Raw genomic sequence first — 18,600 nt, forward strand, 5'->3', positions numbered from 1 at the left:
TCCTGATGTTAGCATGCTAGCAATGCTAACATGCTAACACCTAGCATAATAGCAGCAAGTGTTTATATGTGTCGACCTGTGGAAACGTCTCGAAAGACTAATATCCTAATGTTGTCATGCTAGCAACGCAATGCTAACATGCTAACATTAGCATGCTAACGCCTAGCATAATAGCGCCAAGTGTCTATATATTTGTCAACCTATGAAAACATCTCAAAATGCTAATATCCTAATGTTAGCATGCTTGCAATGCTGTCATGCTAACATTAGCATGCTCACACCAAGCATTATAGCGCCAAGTGTTTATATATGTGTTGACCTATGAAAACGTTTTCAAAATGCTAATATCCTAATGTTAGCATGCTAGCCACGCTAACATGCAAACATTAGAATGCTAATGCCTATCATAATATCGCCAAGTGATTATATGTCTACCTATGAAAAACGTTTCAAAATGCCAATATCCTAATGTTAGCATGCTAGCCATGCTAACATGCTAACATTAGAATGCTAACGCCTATCATAATAGCGCCAAGTGTTTATATATATGTCGACCTATGAACACGGCTCAAAATGCTAATATCCTAATGTTGGCATGCTAGCTATGCTAACATGCTAACATTAGCATGCTAACACCTAGCATAACAGCGCCAGGTGTTTATATATGTGTTGACCTAAACATCTCTAAATGCTAATATTGTAATGTTAGCATTGCTAGCATGCTAACATTATAGCACCAATGTAACGGGAAGTTGGTAGTTAGTAGTAGTAGTAGTACTAGTAGTTGCAACTCTAGATCAAAGGCATTTTGCATTCTGAAAAATGGGAATTTTTTTTGTTATCGGGGTCTGCCATAACGTCCCCTGACCTCACTTGTAAACAAATATCTACTTTTCGAGGAAGCCATTTTGAGTGCCAGCTGTACCAAATGCAAAAACATCAGACATACAAAAACCTTAACAGTGCCACTGTGTTCGGAGCATGTGCCTGAATACAGTGCACCATGCTGGGCCACGTCATGTGGCTCCCTGTGCTCCATACTATTGGTCAAATCAAATAATTAAAATTCTTATACGACACAAAATGTGAGGTTTACCAAAGGTGGAGAAGGAAGACGACGAGTCCAAGCCGTCTCGGGGCAGGAGTTCGCTATCAGAGGACGGCGGTGCGTTCGGGACGAAGACGTTGTCATGGTAATCTCCGGAGAGCGTCAGGGAGAGGCGGGCCATCCATGCCGGGTCGCTGACCTCCGAGAAGACGTCTTCTGATGGAGGAGATGAAGAAGTGTGATTGTTTTTGTCACTTCCTGTTGTCCTGTTGTCACAGGAAGTGATAACCGCACTTTTCAACATGGATTCTTCATCTGTCAAAACATGCCCTCCATCATTTTTATTACATATCGATACTGTATTACGATTTTATTTGCAGAAAAACAGCAAAATATAACGAGGAGCTGAAATGTTAATTCTGATAACCACCAGTAAAACAAAGTTTTATTTTTTTAACTATATAAAAAGTTTATGTTTTTATAACATTCAGATTAAATTCAGTTGTATTTTTTGAGCAGTGATTCCCAAAGTGTGGGCCACGGCCCCTTGGTGGGCCGTGGTGGTATTGTAGGTAGGCCATGTGAGGTCATTAAACTGTATTATTATTAATATGTTTAAATTATTATTATAACACTCAATAGGTTATTACTTAGGCCTATAAATGTTATTATAAAAAATTTAAATTTATATTTTTATAAAATATAATATAAATTTATAAAAATATTGTATTTTTATTATATAATTATAATAATATAAATTTATAATAAATGTATTATTATTATTATTAAATAATTTTGCAAAAATGAATCATATTTTTAATTATCTCTCATGGCCCACCTGCATTATTTTTATTGTAAAATAGCTATTGCACAATAAAAAAAATTATAGGCCTAAATAATAACCTATTGAGTGTTTTGAGAATAATTAAAAATTTTTAATAATAATACAATTTAATGGCCTCACATGGCCCACATGCAATACCACCACGGCCCACCAGGGGACCGCGGCCCACACATTGGGTATCGCTGCTCTAAATATACAACTGAATTTCATCCGAATGTAATAAAAACATAAAGTTCTTATAGAGTTAAAAATAAAGCAAATAAAATCGTCCTGTATTCTTGTATTAGAATACAGTATAATAATAATAATAATAATATTTTTTTTTCAAGTTATTTTCAAGTGGGCCCTGAGTTGATAAAGATTGGGAACCCCCCCAGTTTTAGAGTATTCCGTGGGCCAACATAAGCAGTACTTTGTACACCCCCTGGTTTAAAGGTTTTAAATGACAAACAGGTGAAGGTCTTGTCAGGTCCAATGATTTCACTGAGTGGCTTCCTTCATCTAACCACAAGCATATGCAGCCCGGTATAGCACACACACACACACACACACACAGTTAACCCCCTTCCTTTCCTTCCTTTGTTTCGGAACTTTTACTTGAAATCCTCTTTAGACGCTTAAAAAAAAAAATTAACCTTGATTGCTTTGTCATGATTTCATGCAAAACAACTGACATCCATGTCTATGGAGTAGCGTATTTTCCGGACTATAAGTAGCACTTTTTTTCATAGGTTGGCTGTTCCTGCGACTTATACTCCAGTGCGACTTATGTATGTTTTTTTTCCTACCTAATTATGCATTTTGTGGCCTTTTGCGACTTATACTCCAGTGCGACTTATGTATGTTTTTTTTCTACCTAATTGTGCATTTTTGGCCTTGTGCGACTTATACTCCAGTGCGACTTATGTATGTTTTTTTTCTACCTAATTATGCATTTTTGGCCTTGTGCGACTTATACTCCAGTGCGACTTATGTATGTTTTTTGACCTAATTATGCATTTCTGGCCTTGTGCGACTTTTACTCCAGTGCGACTTATGTACGTTTTTTTTTTCTACCTAATTATGCATTTTTTGGCCTTGTGCGACTTTTACTCCAGTGCGACTTATGTATGTTTTTTTTTCTCTACATAATTATGCATTTTTAGCCTTGTGCGACCTACACTCCAGTGCGACTTATGTATGTTTTTTCTACCTAATTATGCATTTTTGGCCTTGTGCAACTTATACTCCAGGGCGACTTATGTATGTTTTTTTTTTTTTTTACCAAATTATGCATTTTTGGCCTTGTGCGACTTTTACTCCAGTGCGACTTATGTATGTTTTTTTCTACCTAATTATGCATTTTTGGCCTTTTGCGACTTATACTCCAGTGCGACTTATGTATGTTTTTTGACCTAATTATGCATTTCTGGCCTTGTGCGACCTATACTCCAGTGCGACTTATGTATGTTTTTTTTCTACCTAATTATGCATTTTTGACCTTGTGCGACTTATACTCCAGGGCGACTTATGTATGTTTTTTTTTTTTTTTTTACCAAATTATGCATTTTTGGCCTTGTGCGACTTTTACTCCAGTGCGACTTATGTACGTTTTTTTTTCTACCTAATTATGCATTTTTTGGCCTTGTGCGACTTATACTACAGTGCGACTTATGTATGTTTTTTTCTACCTAATTATGCATTTTTGGCCTTGTGCGACTTATGTATGTTTTTTTCTACCTAATTATGCATTTTTGGCCTTGTGCGACTTATGTATGTTTTTTTTCTACCTAATTATGCATTTTTGGCCTTGTGCAACTTATGTATGTTTTTTCTACCTGCGTTTCTGAAAACCTGCACACGCTTATTTTTTCACTTCTGTTCTCATGTGATGCTGAGCTTGGACCCAAACAATTTCCTGTCTTTGTTTTGGCCTGCTTGAAATTAGCTGACGCGCACACACACACACACACACACAACACAAAGACAAGCAACCCCATGAATGAGAGACAGAGGTTTTCCATCTATGTACAACTTCCATTGCTACAATTGTGACTCTCATTGTACACACAACATTGTTCTTGTCTTGTACACTGAAAAGACCGTTGCAAAGGAGGGAGAGTACACTAAATAGCGCTCCATTGCTACATTGCGATGTTGAAAGATACCATCTTTATCCTTCATGAGATGGATGATTCTACACTTGGTCTGTTTTTTACCATGGCTTTTTACTTTCACTTTCATTTTCTTTGATGCACTGCCATCAGAAAAGCCTTATGCTGGGGGGAAAAGGTAAATATGTGTTCTTCCACTACATGTATGGTGCTACTTTCTCCTTTTTGTACAGTGCTAATCATTGTTGGGAGTGCCTACATAACCAGTAAAGGTGGTACCAGTAAAGGTGGTACCAGTAAAGATGGCAGCCGGCCGTGTGCTACTCGAATGGACTGACAAGCCATCTTTAAAAAAAACAAAAAAAAAACAAATGTACGTTCATCAAGTTCTATTGTGTCAGACTTCACCTGGTTTTTGAAGTGAAACTAAATCTTCAACCCGCAGGAAGAAGAAGGAAGAAAAAGAAGAAGAACCCAAAAGGCTGAAAAAAAGCGAGGAATGTTGGCGGCTGAATCAAAGGTTCCTCACGTGCACGCACACATGCACGCACCCTGTATGTGTCACAGGTGTAGGTTTCAGTGCTGACAGAGCCTGCAGGGGCGAGGTGAGTCTCACACACACACACACACACACCGTAGTGGGGGGTGTTTTTGATGGTACTTTCCTCCTCGGGCCTCAAGGCTCAAACAAGCACAATAGCAGGAAGATACACACGCCTCGCAGTGACCCACAAACAGCACACACACACACTTTCAAGCTTGGAAGTCGACACATATTTATTCTCTGTATCAGCAAAACTAACTTTTCTACAGCGCAAACAAGTCCGTCATCGAGCGGAGGAAGCCGCCTGCTGCGGGCCAGTAAGGTGCAGTGTATTCGGACGCAAGCTCCGAGCAAACAGTGTGCCTATACGTGTGCCGCTATGGCATGCTAGATATGCTAAGATGCTAACATTAGCATGCTAACACCTAGCATAATAGCGCCAAGTGATCATATATGTGTCTACCTATGAAAACGTCTCTAGCAATGCTAACATGCTAACACCTAGCATAATAGCGCCAAGTGTTTATATACGTGTCTACCGATGAAAACATCTCGAAATGCTAATATGCTAATGTTAGCATGCTAGCAATGCTAACATGTTAACATTAGCATGCTAACACCTAGCATAATAGTGCCAAGTGGTCACATATGTGTCTACATATGAAAAGGTCTCAATATGCTAATGTCCTACTGTTGGCATGCTAGCAATGCTAACATGCTACCATTAGCAGGCTAACACCTAGCATAATAGCGCCAAGTGATTATATGTGTGTACCTATGAAAACATCTCAAAATGCTAATATCCTAATGGTAGCATGCTGGCAATGCTAACATGTTAACATTAGCATGCTAACACCTAGCATAATAGCGCCACGTGATCATGTGTCTACCTATAAAAACTTCTCAAAATGCTAATATCCTAATGTTGGCATGCTAGCAATGCTAACATGCTAACATTAGCATGCTAACGCCAATCATAATAGCGCCAAGTGTTTATATGTGTGTACCTATGAAAACGTCTCAAAATGCTAATATACTAATGGTGGCATGCTAGCAATGCTAACATGCTAACACCTAGCATAATAGCGCCAAGTGTTTATATATGTGTCTACCAATGAAAGTGTCTGGAAATGCTAATATCCTAATGTTAGCATGCTAGCAACACTAACATATTAACATTAGCATGCTAACACCTAGCATAATAGCGCCAAGTGATCATTAATGTGTCTATCTATAAAAATTTCTCAAAATGCTAATATCTTAATGTTGGCATGCTAGCAATGCTAACATGCTAACACCTAGCATAATAGTGGCAAGCGATTATATATGTGTTGACCTATGAAAACGTCTCAAAATGCTAATATCCTAAAGTTAGCATGCTAGCAATGCTAACATGCTAACACCTAGCATAATAGCGGCAAGTGTTTCTATATGTGTCGGCCTATGAAATGTTTCAAAATGCCTGTATCCTAATGTTAGCATGCTAGCAATGCTATGAGTAGAGTACCAGAGACAACTTGTTATTGAGCCTATCTCTCCCTCCCTTGCAACGCCCCTTTCCAGTTTGTTAAAGATACATTAGCAAGCAGACGAGTGAGGACGGGGGGGGTTGGGGGCGGATGTGTGTTATTTCCTGCGAGTGTGTTAGCATGCTAGCACGTCCTTTGTGTGTGTGAAGAATGTTTTTAAAGTTTTTTTTTCCTCCCTTTCCTGTCAAATACTTTCAACAGGAAGTCCCTTCAAGTCCACACATCGAGCGTTCATGTGCAGATTTTTTGACCACAGTCAACATGGCCGCCACGCGGTTGATGGCATCCAATGATAAGCTCTTTTATGTTCATCAAGAACATGTGTGTGTGCGTACCAGAGTTGTTGAGCAGGTTATGAAGCCCCTCCTCAAGTTGAGGGTCCACGGGCGAGTCTCTTCCCGCGTCCCAATCCACGTCCCCGGCCTCGCTCTCGCCGTGTCCGCTGTCTTTGGTGCTCTGCCAATCAGAACCGTCCTGACCTGCATACCTGTCCACACAAAGCAGAACAAAGGGACTGAAAAAAAAGAATCACTTGTGTTTGTGTTTGTGTTCCAGGAGGACACATTTATTGATGACACACTTCCTGTGACTGTTTGACTTTGCTTCCTGTTTATCTGTGCTATTTTCTTTCAGGTGCAGAAAGCCCCCGAATAAAGACGAGAACAGAATTCATACGTACGTAACGAGTCTTCTATTCTTTTTATTCACTCCCTTTTTTTTCCACAATCATTCCGACTTCCTCAAGTCATCCGAACACTTCATGCAGTCTGTTTTCCACATTCCAAAAACTGCCATGACATTTCCCAGCCCAAAGATTCCTATTGAAATGGAAATTAAATCTTCAACCCATTCAACACATTCCAATATTAAAACTTTCAGGTTAACAATTTTCCACTTCTTAAAAACATTCCAATTTTTCCCAGAATTCCATATTTTCCATAACACAAATGCACATTGACCATGAGAAATATTACTACTTCCCAAACCAGTCCAACACCTAAACATTGAAAAAAAAATGTGCTGGAGCCTATCCCAGCTGTCTTCGAGGAGAGAGGCGGGGTACACCCTGGACTGGTGGCCAGCCAGCCAATCACAGGGCACATATAGACAAACAACCATTCACACTCACATTCATACCTATGGACAATTTGGAGTCGCTAATTAACCTAGCATGTTTTTGGAATGTGGGAGGAAACTGGAGTACCCGGAGAAGACCCACACTTGCACGGGGAGATATGCAAACTCCACACAGAGATGGCCGAGGGTGGGGAAAGACAAAATAAGAAGCAAAAAAGTTACCACTTCCACACAAAATAGGAGGAGAACTCATTCATTCATTAATTTTCTACCGCTTAGCCTCACAAGGGTTGCGGGGGTGTTGGACCCTATCCCAGCTGTCTTTGGGGCGAGAGGCGGAGTCCACCCTGGACTGGTCTCCAGCCAATCACAGGGCACATATAGACAAACAACCATTCACACTCACATTCATACCTATGGACAATTTGGAGTCGCTAATTAACCTAGCATGTTTTTGGAATGTGGGAGGAAACCGGAGTACCCGGAAAAAAAAACCCACGCATGCACGGGGAGAACATGCAAACTCCACACAGAGATGGCCCCGAGGGTGGAATCGAACCCTGGTCTCTTCGCTGTGAGGTCTGCGTGCTAACCAGGTTGTATATTGAGTTTAAATGAAATACTTTGGAAAGAAACAGACAGGCCATATTCAAACACTTAGCAGGCCGGATGTGGCCCTCGGGCCGCAGTTTGCCCACCTGGCTGTTTTTCTCGCATGTGTTCATGTCTCACGTAAGAATTGCGGAACATTTCACATCGCCGGGTTTTTAATTTGCAGGGTGGTATTGAACTCGGGTCTCCTAGCTGTGAGGTCTGCGTGCTAACCACTCAACCACCGTGTAGCCCGGAAAAAATTGCACTTTTGGGGGGAATTTGGCCCGTCATACACAAACCTTTTTCTGTTTTTTGTGTGTTATAAAGATATCAAAACAGCTAAAAAAAGAGGAACATCCGAATGCCTTCTGAAAAAAACTCTAAAAAGCTATTAAAATAAATTAAAATAAATTACATTAAATTAAAATAAATTAAAATAAATTACATTAAATTAAAATAAATTAAAATAAATTAAAATAAATTAAAATAAATTAGTAATTAATTAAATAAATTAATAATAATAATTATTATTCTTAATTAATTGAATGTGACCTGCATATTAGCCAAACGACAGCAACATTACTGACATAGCGATACTACCTCGCCACACCACACCGGCTCGCTACTAACCGGCTAGCTACTAGCTTCACCCCACCACTAGCGAAAGCTAACGCTACATATCGTAGCTGACGCCCCACTGCTGCCATGTTTTTGTGGTGTTCCTTTCTATGTTGCTGCAGGAAATCAACGCAGCCGGAAAGGAAGTTCCCATCATTTCACATATTCCGTACAGAATTTTCCCGTGTTAAATGTTTTTTAATTAGCATGTTAGCATGTCGCACGTATATGTTTGTGTTTGTGTCCGTGCGTTGCTGTCGTCTGCAGGAAGAGGAAGAGTAGGATGAAGACTGACTGACCTGCCAGCAGCACGATGAGAGTATTTGTTCCCTCGGAAGTTCGGTCGAGGCTGGAGTTGACCTTGGCGGAGGAGGGAGAGGAGCTGGGAGATCTGCTGCACCAGGAGGAAGACCAATGAACATTGATGAAGGTCAACGAGTGTGTATTTGTGTGTGTGTGTGTGTGTGTGTTACACTTTTCTTTTTGGGTGTCTGATATATGACTTTATGACATTTTTTTTGTGTTTTTGCACGTGCGTTCTGCAGCCACCGCCAAACAGGAAATGACCTTCACGTAAAAAGCCTATTCTTCTTCTCTGGTTGCTTTCCTTCCAGGATGCACTCTAATGTGGACTTGTGTGTGTGTGTGTGTCTAGCAGGCCTTTTCCTGTGCGACATCGGGGGGTGGAGACGAATGTAAAAGTGGGCCAAGAATAGTTAGGGTGGGCTGCGGGGCTTGCGGAGTGATGGATGCTGGGTAGGAATGAAAGATGATGTTCTTCTTTTCCCATAAGCTAATTAAGTGCTAGCTTCTCACCAACACCTCCATTGAGTGTGTTCACAAATCATCAACAGTGATCGGTATGGCTAGCAGTGCTAGCGGTTCCCGACCTTATCAGACAGTAGGCCTCTATGCAAAAATGTAGATTCTTCTTAGAAAATCATCTCATTCGTTTTCATTGTTTGGGAAATGGATAAAAATTTGTTTTTCTTCGGAAAACACTCTCAGATATGTCTTCTTGCAGAGTTGTGCAGCGTTTTTCTGTCCTTGTTAGACTCAGTTTGTGCTGCTCTCTGAAGGGAGTAGTTAACAGATGCAGAGGACTGACAGTTGTTGATAGTAGGCCTCTATGCAAAAATGTACATCCTTCTTTGAAAATCATCTCATTCGTTTTCATTGTTTGGGAAATGGATAAAAATGTTTGGGAAATGGAAAAAATTGTTTGGGAAATGGAAAAAATTATTTGGGAATTGCATGAAAAAAAAAATTATTTGGAAAACAAACACATTTGCAAGTGATCCCAAACTTTAAGTGGCTGTAGAACTAACTAACTCCATTAAAATATAAACATCTAACATAGCATAGCATATCTGCTAATCATTAATATTCCAAAAATAAACGTGTACTTCGGAAAAAGTAACTTTAGAACACTTACACTAGCGCTCAAAAGTTTGGGATCACTTTTCAAATGTCTTTTGTTTTGAAAAGAAAAACACATTTTCATGGATTTTGAGAACAAATCGGGTCTAACGAGGACACAAAAACGCTGCACAGGCCTACTATCAACAACTGTCAGTCTCTGCATCAATCTCCTGGTATGGCTGCTAATCCAAGTTCATCATTTTATAAGGCTAATAGATTATTAGAAAAGCCATCTAAAAAATCTAAACTAAAACTAAAATCTCTTACCATGCTGTTAACTACTCCCTTCAGAGAGCAGCACAAACTGGGTCTAACAAGGACAGAAAAACGCTGCACAAATATCTGAGAGTGTGTAGTTTAAGACAAAGACGCCTTATCATAATAGTAAATAGTAGCCGTCAAACACCAGTGTCGGTATTAACAGTGCGCAAATGCGCAAACCTAGTCTAAACCAAGTCTAACAAGGACACAAAAACGCTGCCCAAATATCTGAGAGTGTGTAGTTTAAGACAAAAGACGCCTCACAGGTCGTCACCTGGCAGCTGCACTAAATAGTAGCCGTCAAACACCGGTGTCAGTATCAACAGTGCGCAAATCGAGTCTAAACCAAGTCTAACAAGGACAGAAAAACGCTGCACAAATATCTGAGAGTGTGTAGTTTAAGGCAGCTGCACTAAATAGTACCCGTCAATCACCAGTGTCGGTATCAACAGTGAAGCGGCCACTTCAGGATGCTGGACTTCCAAGAACTGGACTGCCAAGAAAAAAAGCCATATCCCAGAAAAATTCCCAAGTCATCCCAAACTTTGGAGTGGTAGTGTATGTGATTTTCACTTAAAAAAAGGTGGTTTTGGGTGCACATCACACTTGTGTGACACATGAGAGCATGAACACACACACACACACATTCGCTGTCTGAGTAAGTCATCAAACAGCAGCCCGAAAGAGCAGATCCTGGGAATGTGTGTGTGTGTGTGTGACTCCCAACTCTCTAATGGACTTCACTTCAGATTAATTTCAAAGCCTGAGGAAAGGCGGGGGGGGGGGGGGGGGGGTTAGTTAATTAGCGGCACGCTAACTGTAAGCACATGTTGAATCCAAAACGATGGCACATTTGCAAAGGAGAGCGAGGACAATTAAAACAGGCCAGGGTGTAAATAAGAGGTCATTAAAAAGCCATCATGTGGATTTAGCGAAATCGTTAACGCTACGCAAATGAAGCCATTCGTCACGTCTGCCCGTAGCGTATTCCCACCTTCACGACCGCACTCCGGAGTTTACAAGTTGAGATGAACTCCCAAGGAGTCCTCACAGAGTTTGACAAAGTTCTATGACCACGCAAAAGTCATTGGGCTGACAAATTGCTAACAAATTAGCTTACAGCCCCGACAGAGGATGAAGTGGTCCTTGAAAAAGTACAAGAATCAAGTCAAAATATTATGAGAATAAAATCATAATTACAAGAAGGAAAATGTACGGAAAAAATAGTTGGAAAATTAAAGAAAAAAAGCAGAAGAAAATAATGGAATTTTGGATGTATGTAAGTATGTATTTTTTAAAGTTGGAATATTATGAGAAAAAAAAAACAATAAACAATTTTTTTGTAAAATTTGGTTGCAGGAAAAGTACTAGAATCAAGTCAAAATATTATGAGAATAAAATCATAATTAAAGAAGGAAAATGTACAAACAAAATAGTTGGAAAATAAAAAAAATAAAATAGCAGAAGAAAAAAATGGAATTTTGTATGTATTTTTTTTTAAAGTTGGAATATTAGGAGGGAAAAAAACAAAAAAAAAACATTTTTGTAAAATTAGGTTGCAAGAAAAATACAAGAATAAAGTCAAAATATGAGAATAAAATCATAATTAGAAGAAGGAAAATGTACAAAAAAAAATAGTTGGAAAATTAAAGAAAAAAGCAGAAGAAAAGAATGGAATTTTGTATGTATTTTTTAAAGTTGTAATATTATGAGAAAAAAAACAAAAATGCATTTTTTAAAATTAGGTTGCAAGAAAAGTACAAGAATCGAGTCAAAATATTATGAGAATAAAGTCATAATTACAAGAAGGAAAATGTACGAAAAGAAATAGTTGTAAAATTAAAGGGAAAAAAAACAGCAGAAGAAAAAAATGAATTTTGTATTTTTTAAAGTTGGAATATTATGAGAAGAAATACATTTTTGTAAAATTAGGTTGCAAGAAAAGTACAAGAATCAAGTCAAAATATTATGAGAAGAAAGTCATAATTACAAGAAGGAAAATGTACGAAAAAAATAGTTGAAAAATTAAAGAAAAAAAACAGCAGAAGAAAAAATGGAATTTTGTATGTATTTTTTAAAGTTGGAATATTATGAGAAAAAATACATTTTTGTAAAATTAGGTTGCAAGAAAAATACAAGAATCAAGTCAAAATATTATGACAATAAAGTCATAATTACAATAAGGAAAATGTACGAAAAAAATTGTTGGAAAATTAAAGAAAAAAAAGCAGAAGAATGGAATTTTGTATGTATTTTTAAAGTTGTAATACTATAAGAAAAAAAACAAAAAATGCATTTTTGTAAAATTAGGTTGCAAGAAAAATACAAGAATCAAGTCAAAATATTATGACAATAAAGTCATAATTACAATAAGGAAAATGTACGAAAAAAATAGTTGGAAAATTAAAGAAAAAAAAGCAGAAGAATGGAATTTTGTATGTATTTTTAAAGTTGTAATACTATAAGAAAAAAAACAAAAAATGCATTTTTGTAAAATTAGGTTGCAAGAAAAATACAAGAATCAAGTCAAAATATTATGAGAATAAAGTCATAATTACAAGAAGGAAAATGTACGAAAAAAATAGTTGGAAAATTAAAGAAAAAAAAGCAGAAGAATGGAATTTTGTATGTATTTTTTAAAGTTGTAATATTATGAGAAAAAAACCAGAAAAAATACATTTTTATAAAATTAGGTTGCAACAAAAATACAAGAATCAAGTCAAAATATAATGAGAATAAAGTCATAATTACAAGAAGGAAAATGTACAAAAAGAAATAGTTAGAAAATTAAAGAAAAAAAACAGCAGAAGAAAAAATTGAATTTTGTATGTATTTTTTAAAGTTGGAATATTATGAGAAAAAAGACATTTTTGTAAAATTAGGTTGCAAGAAAAATACAAGAATCAAGTCAAAATATTATGAGAATAAAGTCATAATTACAAGAAGGAAAATGTACGAAAAAAATAGTTGGAAAATTAAAGAAAAAAAAGCAGAAGAATTGAATTTTGTATGTATTTTTTAAAGTTGTAATACTATAAGAAAAAAAACAAAAAATGCATTTTTGTAAAATTAGGTTGCAAGAAAAGTACAAGAATCAAGTCAACATATTGTGAGAATAAAATCATAATTACAAGAAGGAAAATGTACGAAAAGAAATAGTTGTAAAATTAAAGGGAAAAAAAACAGCAGAAGAAAAAAATGAATTTTGTATTTTTTAAAGTTGGAATATTATGAGAAAAAATAATTTTTTGTAAAATTAGGTTGCAAGAAAAATACAAGAATCAAGTCAAAATATTATGACAATAAAGTCATAATTACAATAAGGAAAATGTACGAAAAAAATAGTTGGAAAATTAAAGAAAAAAAAGCAGAAGAATGGAATTTGTATGTATTTTTTAAAGTTGTGATATTATGAGGAAAAAAAACAAAAAATACATTTTTTAAAATTAGGTTGCAAGAAAAGTACAAGAATCAAGTCAAAATATTATGAGAATAAAGTCATAATTACAAGAAGAAAAATGTATGAAAAAAAATAGTTGGAAAATTAAAGAAAAACAGCAGAAGAAAAAATTGAATTTTGTATGTATTTTTTAAAGTTGTATTATTATGAGGAAAAAAACGGAAAAAATACATTTTTAAAAATTAGGTTGCAAGAAAAGTACAAGAATCAAGTCAAATTATTATGAGAATAAAATCATAATTAGAAGAAGGAAAATGTACGAAAAAAATAGTTGGAAAATTAAAGAAAAAAGCAGAAGAAAAGAATGGAATTTTGTATGTATTTTTTAAAGCTGTAATATTATGAGAAAAAAAACAAAAAAATATTTTTTTGTAAAATTTGGTTGCAGGAAAAGTACTAGAATCAAGTCAAAATATTATGAGAATAAAGTCATAATTACAAGAAGGAAAATGTACGAAAAAAATAGTTGGAAAATTAAAGAAAAAAAGCAGAAGAAAATAATGGAATTTTGGATGTATTTTTTGAAGTTGTAATATGAGAAAAAAAACAGAAAAACAACATTTTTGTAAAATTAGGTTGCAAGAAAAATAAAAGAATCACGTCAAAATATTATGAGAATAAAGTCATAATTACAAGAAGGAAAATGTACAAAAAAATAGTTGTAAAATAAAAAAAAACATCAGAAGAAAAGAATGGAATAAGTATGTATTTTTTAAAGCTGCAATATTATGAGAAAAAAAAACAAATTTTTTGTAAAATTTGGTTGCAGGAAAAGTACTAGAATCAAGTCAAAATATTATGAGAATAAAATCATAATTAGAAGAAGGAAAATGTACGAAAAAAAATAGTTGGAAAATTGAAAAAAAATAAAATAGCAGAAGAAAAAAAATGGAATTTTGTATGTATTTTTTAAAGTTGTAATATTATGAGAAACAAAACAGAAAAAACAAAATTTTTGTCAAATTAGATTGCAAGAAAAATACAAGAATAAAGTCAAAATTTTATGAGAATAAAGTCATAATTACAAGAAGAAAAATGTACGAAAAATATAGCTGGAAAAAAAAACAGCAGCAGAAGAAAAAAGAAGAAAAATTTCATAATATTATGAGGGAAAAGAATGGAATTTTCATAGCATGTCCTTTAATTATTAAAGAAAAACACATGTATTTTTTAAATATATTATAATATAATATCTTTAAAATTATTATTATTATTATCATTAATAATAATAATATATTATTAATATTAAAAATAACCAGAAACTAGAAAATCAAATTTTTTGTAAAATTAGGTTGCAGAAAAATGACAAGAATCAAGCAACAAAAGATTCCGAACTCACCTGAACTTCCGGGGAAGCTGACGACAGCTCGATGGAGTCAGCCAACGCCACCATGGACAGCCGCACCAGATTCCGCAGCATCCTTCGATGTTCCGCATCGTACAGTTCTCGACCCTCTGAAGTCTTCGGCCTCCTGAGGGTCGCCTGGGGCGTCTCAGCTTTCTCCCGCTTCAAGGTACTCGAACGTGACGCTGAAGAGGACGATGACGGGTTCCTGGCCTTCCGAAGCGTCCGATATGATATCGGTGGCGTCAGAGGTAAAGCGGCGTCCAGTTCGATGTTTCCGGGTTTCCGCAGCGTTCTGCCGTGAGATGCCTCCCCGTCAAGGTGACTTTGAGAACGGAAGCTCGAGTTCAACATCAACGGCGTAAAATCAAAGTGTTTCTCAGCTTCCTGGTCATGTGACGTCTCCGGAGCTAGTGGCGTCGTCTCGCTCTGATCCAAAGGAGGATCTTCCTTTCTTTCCCTTATCACGGGAATAAGCTGAATATCCGACTTCCTTATGTTCTTCTGCGGCCGTCGAGGGTGCCGAGTATACGTCGACTCAGCCTTCCTGCAGTTGTAGGCTCGGTTTTCCCGTTTATCCGGGCGACACACCGTCGTCACGACGGTGACGGCTAGCAACAACAGCAGGCACGTCACCCCTAAGCAGATCCCCATCATCATGGCGAAGCTGAGCCGCCCACGGTCGCCGGGAGACGAGTTCTTCAAATGATCCTTGAGGTTAGTGAACGTCACCTCCAGTGCTGCTTTGGTTGCTAAACTAGGCGTGCCCATATCAGATACGGAAATGCCGACGGTGACGGTTTTACCGATGAGTTCGGTTGCGTTGGTGGTGTTAACAAAAAGTCGGCCAGTGGTGCGGTCCAACCAGAAGACCCCATTCCCGTTTCCGTCAGTGATGAAGTACTGGAGTCGTCCGTTCAGTCCCGAGTCGGAATCCTCAGCTTTTATAGTGGACGCAAGAAATCCATGAAAACCATCTTCAATTGGAAAAACTCCCGATCCGTCGTCAGCGTCGCTTCCGAGTTCAGATACAATCTCGCCACGATCTGCGTTAACCGGAACGACTAAGGAAGCCACACCTTGTTTCGGTCTCGGATCCGTGATAATCGGATAATTATCATTCATATCCTGGATTTCGATTTCCACGGCGGCAACGGTCCGAAGAGGCGGATGACCTTGATCCACGGCTTCCACCAGGAACGAATACGAGTGCGATTCTTCGTAGTCCAGAGGGCGAAGAACATTAACGACGCCGCTTGTTGGATGCACCGAGAAGGACTCGGTGGAGTTCCGAATGTAGTACAGAACTCTACCGCTCAATTCCGAGTCGGCGTCATGAGCTTCCACTTTCAGTGCGCGATATCCGGCGACGTTGTTCTCCATGAAGGACGCTTTAAAAACCGTCGAGGAGAAAACCGGAGCGTTGTCGTTCTCATCCAGAACATGAACAGGAAGATATCGAACACAAGACAACGGAGGATCTCCAAAATCCTGAGCCAGGAGCGTCACGTTATAATCCATCACCTTCTCCCGATCCAGGAATCCCGCCGTTACGATCATGTAATTCTCCCCGTGTACCTTCTCAAGTCGGAACGGACCGGAATCTCGCTGCATTATTGCTGTAACTTTCCCGTTTTCTCCGGAATCGGCATCAGAAACCATGACCAACGCAAGGAACGTGTTTACCGGCGCTCCTTCCAGAACCGTTGCCGCATCTGAATTGGGATGAGTCCAAGTCATGTGTATCCTCGGAGCGTTATCGTTAATATCCGTTAGCTTGACGTGTAGCTTGCAATGAGACGGAATAGAATTGGGTCCACGATCGCGGGCTTGGATGATGACTTCGTAGGAGACCTGGACCTCGTAGTCCAAAGGAGCTCTAACACTCACGGCACCGCTTTGTGGATCCACTTGGAAAAGTTTCCGGATATTGGGCCGTGTGTGTTTACTTAGCGAGTACTCCACTTCCCCGTTGGTTCCCTGATCCGGGTCATCGGCTTTCAGGTGGATTATGGTTGTTCCTCGGACTGTGTCCTCGGGTATCTCCACAGTGGGGGCGCTGTCCTCAAAAGTGGGACTGTTGTCATTGGAGTCCAGAATATTAACACGGATTAATGTGCTTCCGGATCTCGGAGGGTTCCCTTTGTCCCAAGCCACCAGGACTAGATCGAAAGATGCTTGGACTTCTCTGTCCAGTTCTTTGATCACCACCAGCTCCGCTTGTTTGGTCCCGCCCACAGCACTCGTAACATCCAATGCAAAGTGTTGATTGACAGAAAGCGAGTAACTTTGAAGACCGTTGGCTCCCGCGTCAGGATCCACCGCACATTCCAACGGGATTCTTATCCGTAGGCTCGCCGTCTCGGAGATCTCCACTTCTTGCGCCGGACCGGCGAAGCTTGGACTGTGGTCGTTCAGGTCCATGACCTCCACGTGAACACGCAAGCAGTTCATGGCACCGTTTTTTTTGTAAAGGACACTGAACGCCACTTCGCAGAATTCCGAATCACGACACAACTCCTCCCTGTCTAAACGACCCTGAGTGGACACGATTCCGTCGGGAGCGTTGACAGAAAAGGGAAGCGCCCTACCGTGTTCCACGACCTGGAAGTCCTCCAAAGGACCTTCCTGATCCATACGGCGAAGGTCATCCACCAGACATCCGACCCGAGTTCCCACAGGTTGCTCCTCCCAGATGCGGTACTGGACTGTTATGGATGACGACTCTGCGCTACGGGCCCGAGAGCCCAGATTGAGAACCACAATCAGAACCAGCAGCATCATGATGATGAACAAACCTTCTAAAGAAACATGTCCAAAGATCTTCCGGAGAACGAGATGCCTTCAAATGAGCTTCAGGTCACATGTGGATGAATCAAATTGTGGAGCGAATCCGTTTTTCTTCCATGGAAAAGAAACAAAAACCTGTTTTTAAAGATTTAGTCCACCAAGTCCGGTCTTCTCAGAAGATAATCAGAACAACACGTTCTTCCCGTTTTCCATCCTCGCTCCACTCCAGCGACTGCTGCCATCCCTCCTCCACTTCTGGAAAACTTTTGCTCCCACTGAGGAAGTTTGAGTCTGAGGCTGCCACAAGCCGGCCTGGCCGGGCCGGGAAAGCCAAGCGGCCAATCACGACGCTGGAGGAGGAGTCGTATGCTAATGATCCCAAACCAGCATGAGGAAAATCCCTCCCGTGTGGAAGAAACACGACACCCGCTGTGAGTTTTCTGCACAACCTTCTTCTTTCTTCATTTATTTCAGACATGCATACTATATTGTCCTTGAACCTAAATAAAACTAAATAAAACTAAAAACTAAATAAAACTAAATAAAACTAAAAACTAAATAAAACAAAACTAAATAAAACTAAAAACTAAATAAAACAAAACTAAATAAAACTAAAAACTAAATAAAACAAAACTAAATAAAACTAAAAACTAAATAAAACAAAACTAAATAAAACTAAAAACTAAACAAAACTAAATAAAACAAAACTAAATAAAACAAAACTAAATAAAACTAAATAAATAAAACAAAAAACTAAATAAAACTAAAAACTAAATAAAACTAAAAACTAAATAAAACTAAATAAAACAAAACTAAATAAAACTAAAAACTAAATAAAACAAAACTAAATAAAACTAAAAACTAAATAAAACAGAACTAAATAAAACTAAAAACTAAATAAAACTAAATAAAACTAAACTAAATAAAACAAAACTAAATAAAACTAAAAACTAAATAAAACAAAACTAAATAAAA

At 38.0% G+C, this 18,600-nt stretch overlaps 1 protein-coding gene across 3 annotated transcripts in view; it reads right to left on the minus strand.

The window, feature by feature from the left end:
* Positions 1-17,899, minus strand: part of pcdh12 (protocadherin 12) — a 19,570-nt gene extending 1,671 nt beyond the window's left edge. Inside the window, exons 1-4 of one of the 3 annotated variants that reach the window (XM_058057519.1) lie at positions 14,830-17,899; positions 8,647-8,738; positions 6,394-6,545; positions 1,097-1,264 (exon numbers count right to left, since the gene is read on the minus strand). In XM_058057519.1, the coding sequence (XP_057913502.1) occupies positions 1,097-1,264; positions 6,394-6,545; positions 8,647-8,738; positions 14,830-17,619 (3,202 nt within the window). In that variant the 5' untranslated portion in view covers positions 17,620-17,899. Of the gene's footprint in view, positions 1-1,096; positions 1,265-6,393; positions 6,546-8,646; positions 8,742-14,829 lie in introns of all 3 variants that reach the window. The other 2 variants (XM_058057511.1, XM_058057502.1) reach the window with 2 other exon arrangements.
* Between the last annotated feature and the right edge of the window lie 701 nt (positions 17,900-18,600).

Source organism: Doryrhamphus excisus, chromosome 2, assembly GCF_030265055.1.
Source record: "Doryrhamphus excisus isolate RoL2022-K1 chromosome 2, RoL_Dexc_1.0, whole genome shotgun sequence".
Lineage (NCBI taxonomy): Eukaryota > Metazoa > Chordata > Actinopteri > Syngnathiformes > Syngnathidae > Doryrhamphus > Doryrhamphus excisus.